The 6,461-nt window shown below is 44.9% G+C and overlaps 1 protein-coding gene across 1 annotated transcript; it reads left to right on the plus strand.

The window, feature by feature from the left end:
• The first annotated feature begins 77 nt into the window (after nucleotides 1-77).
• On the plus strand, nucleotides 78-2,329 carry dlx5a (distal-less homeobox 5a). The gene is made up of 3 exons (XM_056297838.1): nucleotides 78-770; nucleotides 1,355-1,539; nucleotides 1,770-2,329. Exons 1-3 carry the CDS (start codon nucleotides 413-415, stop codon nucleotides 2,091-2,093), a joined length of 867 nt encoding a protein of 288 aa, XP_056153813.1. The 5' UTR covers nucleotides 78-412; the 3' UTR covers nucleotides 2,094-2,329.
• The last annotated feature ends 4,132 nt before the right edge of the window (nucleotides 2,330-6,461 follow it).

Below are 6,461 nucleotides of genomic sequence, written 5' to 3' on the forward strand. Positions count from 1 at the left end.
GCCCCCCCCCCCCCCCCCCGCTGATTGATAGTTAAGACATAGCAGCGGTGCGAGTCGTTTTCCCGCACATAGGCACAGTGGCCGGCTGAATTGGGTGTAGCTGTTGTCTGCGCGCCTTGGCCAATGGAACCAGATCCTCCCTGCAGTGCGTAAGAGCGCAAGTTAGCATTTAACCAAGTCTTTGCTGCGGGGCAGCCTGCAGTCTTCACAGTCTTCAACCAGAGCCCGTCGACGCGAGAGAGTCCTCGCAATGCCAGTGTAGTCTTCAGACGTCTTTGGAGTCAGATTTGTAACCTTCAGCCTACTTTTCCCCCCTCTTTTTCCCCCCTTTTTTCTTTTTCTTTGTTCTTCTTCTTCTTCTTCTTTTTTTTAATCAACAAGAAACGTTCCCCCACCCCCCCACCCCCGAACCATGACTGGAGTATTCGACCGAAGGATTCCGAGTGTCAAGCCTGTCGACTTCCAGAGCTCCTTTCAACTTTCTGCCATGCACCACCCGTCTCAGGAATCTCCTACACTGCCCGAGTCGACGGCCACGGATTCTGGCTACTACAGTCCCGCTCCTAGTGGAATTTCCCATGGCTATTGTTCGCCCAACTCAGGCTCGTACGGGAAACCTCTCAATGCCTACCAGTACCAGTATGGCGTAAACGGATCCGCTGGAAATTACTCGACAAAATCCTACCCCGACTACGGCTCGTACACGACCTCCGCTTACCACCAGTACGCCGGGACGTACAGCAGAGTACAGCCCCAGCCAAGTCCACAAGGTACGGGCCCGTGTCTTCCCCTATAGTCCGTAGCACCAAACCAGCCTGCTGGTAATGTATCACGTGGCCGTGCTAATTGTTAAAAAACAAGCTAATATTTCGATGAGAATATCATCACTTGTTGTGGATTTGTCTCAGGTTGTTTCCTTTAAACAAGAAAACAATTCTTAAAAAAATGTGTTCATGAAAAAATCTGTGCGGTGCGGTGAGTTAAAGTCTGCACAGGGTTTCTACTATTGATTTTAAAAATCAGTGCAATACCATCGTAATTCACCTCAAGATCGTATTCATTGCGAAATATTATCACTATTTTTTTGGTTGTTGCTTAATTTCATTTATTTCGGAGGTGTTTGAAAATTAGATTATTTGTATTTGTTTCTTAGGAATGCGCAATTAAAACAAAACGTTTTTTTTTGAAAAAACAAAAACAAAACAAACACTAAACCACGTCAAAGCGCGTTATTTTGTAGGATTGCAGGAAAGTAGAGACGGACTATTTCTCTCATTGACTGCACATTTATACTACATTTACACATTTATTCATTTTGTTCGTTTGTTGACACCCCTTGTGCGCATTTCAACAGAAAAGGATGTTGCAGAGCCGGAGATAAGGATGGTGAACGGAAAGCCCAAGAAGATCCGAAAACCCCGCACGATCTACTCCAGTTTCCAGCTGGCCGCCCTGCAGAGGAGGTTCCAGAACACGCAGTACTTGGCCCTGCCCGAGAGAGCCGAGCTGGCGGCCTCCCTGGGACTCACGCAGACGCAGGTGAGATGGCCGCAAAACAACAAAAAAACAACAACAACAAAAAACACACACACACATCAGGATTGTCCCCGTTTTCACTGTCTTTGCACCTGTCTTTGTATGTTTTATAAACGTTAATTGAGTCCGATCCCGCGTCTTTTTCCTTTCATTTCAATTGCCATCTCTATTATTATTATTATTATTATTATTAACATTGTTGCTATTGTTGTTGCTGTTGTTACACACTCCAGGTGAAAATTTGGTTCCAGAACAAAAGATCGAAACTGAAGAAGATCATGAAGAACGGCGAGCTTCCGCCCGAGCACAGCCCCAGCTCCAGCGACCCTATGGCGTGCAACTCCCCGCAGTCCCCGGCCGTTTGGGACGGCCAGGTCCCCCCCAGGCCGCACGCGGGCCTGCAGCCCCCCAACATCAACGCCACCACCGCTTCCGGTTTTTTGGAAAACTCCGGGTCATGGTACACCTCCACGGCCGGCGGCTCCATGAATTCCCACCTTCAGACCCCGAACACGATACAACATTCTTTGGCTCTTGGAGCGGGGACGTTATATTAAATGCCTGTTTTTCATTTACTTATTTTATTTTATTTTTTTTTCTCTTCTTCTTCTTCTTCTTCTTCTTCTTCTTCTTCTTCTTCGGCTTCTGCTTCTTCTTCTTCTTCTATGGGACTTTGTGTTTAAATTTCAGAGGAATATGCAATGTATTTGATGACAGTCATTGAAGAAATGTGTAAAATGTGTAAATGTGTGCATGTAATTTATTGCATTTTGGAAGACTATTAAACGTTTTAATGAACAACGGACTTTTAAAAACTGTCAGTGCTCTCGACATTTCAGGCTATCCTTTTTTTCCGTGAGGGGAAAAAAGATGTTTGTAAGACTAAAGGCTAAAATTTCACACAGGGCTGTTTCACACAGCTGTTTTAAATTACGATTAAATATCTTACGTACCATAAATCTTGATGGCGGTGCAAATGCTGCTAAATATTTTAGATTGGACAAAACATGCGTTAGTTAAAAAAATAAATAAAAAAGACTACGTGTCTTTATACCGCGAAAATCAGGGTCACGGTGTCTACAGACAGGCTCGCGAGCAGACCAGACACATGACTGGCGGGACGGGACTAAAGCTTGGTGCAGCGGGCATTGCTTACGTTTGCGCTAATAGGAATTAAGGAAACGTTTCCCACCGATCCCCATGCTGCTTTTCCAACTTTATTAAACGGACATATCAAAGCACGTCTTATTCTTTTTGCACATAAACTCCTGTGGAAGTCCTGCTATCTTATATGCTGCACACACAGGCCAAAAGAATGTCATCGTTGCTTAAGCAAGGCTCATTTAACCCAGACTCATATTACTATTATTATTATTATCATTATTATTATCGGTAGTGGTGGTGTTGCTGGTTTTGGAGATGGCATCATTTTGCGTTCTCTCATTCATTCATACTTGATTCAGTGGGGGACGTCATCTCTCTCTCTCTCTCTCTCTCTCTCTCTCTCTCTCTCTCTCTCTCTCTCTCTCTCTCTCTCTCTCTCTCTCTCTCTCTCTCTCTCTCTCTCTTCTCTCTCTCTCTGTCTGTCTGTCTGTCTGTCTGTCTCTGAGCTGATCCCAGCCTCCCCCCCTTAAAGAAAAAAAATGCCCAGGTCCTGCAGCAGACAGTCTACAGTCGTGCTCGCTTTCTTTGTGTCCCCTACAATTAGTTGCTTTGAATGGCAGAGAGGAGGCGAGGGGGCGGCACGGGGATCTGAGACAATCCGCATTCCTGTGGGGGTAGAGCGGCTCCAGAGCTCTGCCACTCCCGGCCGCAGCCCACCTTCCGGGTAAAATAAAATCCGCCACATTTTACCATGTTATTAGCAGCCAGTACCACGGTGCCACTGGAAACCACGAACAAACGTTTCCACTATGAGGAACATTAAGGCATTATAAGGCATTGATTGAATCTCCCCTGCAACATACTACATATATATATATATGTATGTATATATATATGTATATATACATATAATTAGGCCTTTTTTCAACATCCTCCTATTTTTCCCACTTCTAACACAAACTCCAACATAACCGCACATACACCAAACAATGTAACATCATCCGACACATCCGTGTTACCAGTCCCACCTGACGGGAGCCCCCTTCTTTCTTGACGGTCCCCCGTAAGAAACTATAGCGACACGCAGGAGGAGGCAGTGCATCATGCTCAGCTGCAATCATTGAGCAAAGTGCTGTATAAAATGCTTTGCTGAACGCTAATCCAAAACACGAGACCGTGCTCTTTTCCTTTTTCAAACCTAATTTCTGCTGCACCGGCAGTCCCACAATTACGTTGCAAGTAGGTCACTCGAGAAATCTACGTTTGATTTTCATAGCCGATAGCAAGCGTGTGCACAATAGCTACCCAGCCCTGCGAAAATAACAAACAAACACACACACACACACACACACACACACACACACACACACTTGAGCGCAAGCACGAAGGCCTCTACGTGCGCACGCGCACGCGCACACACGCATGCATAGTCTGCACCGTGCGATGCCATTATATGGAGAGTCCCGTTTATTTCCAACCGAACATTTTCCACTCAGCTAGTTCCCCCTTGCAAATCGAGTCTAAATAATGACAGTTAGCTTTACTGGACAGCTTCAACTGTAACACTCCACAATAATTATTCTCCAGGATTAGGCCGCCATTATCATAATCTGGACATTGACAATTATCTATAATTTGCAAAGATGCGCTCGGTTCTTGATTGCAGAGGCCTTTTTTTCTTTTTTTTCAAGATCGCCATCACTAAACAGTGACAGTAATAACAGCTAATTTTGCAGGCAATATATAAGAGCTACTGGGGTGTGCAAACACTCTCACACCTGGATTTGCTTATTCAACCACGAGCAGCAAAACCGTGTACCGTCGCTGTGGTGCCGCATGTCCCCGGTGTTTTTGGTTTATTCTGTTTTACAGAAACGAAGGTAAGTTTAGCTCCAGTTCTTTCTTTCTCTCTCTCTCTCTCTCTCTCTCTCTCTCTCTCTCTCTCTCTCTCTCTCTCTCTCTCTCTCTCTCTCTCTCTCTCTCTCGGCCTTTGTCGGCAGGACAAGGCTAAAAATCATCATTGGCTACATTTTATTATTTAATAACCAAAGCCTTGGCGTTTTTTAGACGTGCATTGGAAAAGAAGAGCAATTTAACCCAATCTAATATTGTTGCGCAATATGTGATCCCCCCCTTTTTTTTGGATCCTTTTTTATTATTATTCGGAATATAGCCTATCATTCTTTGCAAACCCTGATGATGAGTGATAAAAAAATTGTTCTTTGCAATGCTCAGCCTTTCTTTTAGCTTCGTATGGGAACTTTGACTACCCTGCATCAGCTATTCCTAGATACCACACTGGCCAGTGGGTTGACATAACCCCCCACCCCACCCCCGTCTCTCTGTCTGTCTGCACGTCTGTCTGTCTGTCTCTCCTTTGAGACAGTCTATCTATCTATCTATCTATCTATCTATCTATCTATCTATCTATCTATCTATCTATCTATCTATCTATCTATCTATCTATCTATCTATCTATCTATCTATCTGCATGTCTGTCTATCTCTCCTTTGAGACGTATCTGTCTGTCTGTCTGTCTGTCTGTCTGTCTGTCTCCCCACCATAAGAGTTTTGGTACATTGTTTGTTTTGCAGAACAAGGACAGGCCTTCTCTGCGAATGTAAGAGAGTGGATCCCAGGTATACTCTAACTCTGTGTGTGTGTGTGTGTGTGTGTGTGTGTGTGTGTGTGTGTGTGTGTGTGTGTGTGTGTGTGTGTGTGTGTGTGTGTGTGTGTGTGTGTGTGTGTGTGTGTGTGTGTGCCAGTGGGGGATCCGCGACTTGACAGCTGCACGAAGCTTTTCAATGTTGTAATTTCAGATAATATCCCATGCATTCACTCCTCTCGGCGATTTGTGTATGAATAACGGAATAATTTTCTCTTTTGTTCCATCTGTGCTACCTCAAATCCAAATAAAGATGCCTTTTAGTATTAAAAGTGGTAGAAAATTACAGGTAATTATCTTTGACGGTAAAAACGCTGTAATCAGCGGGCTACATCAAAAATTACCCTAATTATGCCTGCATTTATGAGAACGGGAGAGAGAGGGAAAAAAAGCCTCACTTGGATAAAAACCCACAAATTGTCCCAAATATCTCCTTCATATTAAACGCGGCTGCAGCTGGATGCTTTGTTCGCGATCGATCCCGGGGAGCTTGGCATTTAACGCCTTGCATCGGGACGGAGAGAGGGGAGGAAAAAACATTTTGTCAATACTTCTGCTAATGGAGGCTGAAATGACGAGATGAGCCGGACCCGGGACCCGGAGGGGAACGTCTTTCGGGGGTGAATGTAGGCGCGAGCTGAGCATACGGGGTAAGTTCATCTCTTGCCGGTCGACGCGTTGTCATGACATGCATCTCTCTATATACACACCACGGTGGCACGCGCAGCGGCCGTGCGCCGTCCCGCGTGTTTAAAATGGCTCCTGTGCAGGAAACAAGGCTACATACCCGCACGCGTGGGCTCCGTCTTAATCAGTCTTTGCCTCGAGCTGCAAATTATCCCTCCAATAATTTACTGCGCACTCGCAACGAGCCCCTTTTAGCTAGCTGATATGTTGATCCACAATATGGATGGTGACAGGCCACAAAAAGAAGAAGAAGAAGCCTTTAAATGCATCTCATTCTCTCTTAAATCATGTAACAACAGACATCCGTTTTGAGTCATGGTTTACTCAAATCTGACAAAAACATAAAAAGTGTATGTACAACTAAAATCGCAGATTATATTTACAGAGAGACACATTGCTTGATTTTGCATTTTCAAGAGACAAAGCAGTCAAGATCGCAGGTCGGAGTCCTTCCCCTTGATTCGTGGCA

Source organism: Lampris incognitus, chromosome 18 (assembly GCF_029633865.1).
Source record: "Lampris incognitus isolate fLamInc1 chromosome 18, fLamInc1.hap2, whole genome shotgun sequence".
NCBI lineage: Eukaryota > Metazoa > Chordata > Actinopteri > Lampriformes > Lampridae > Lampris > Lampris incognitus.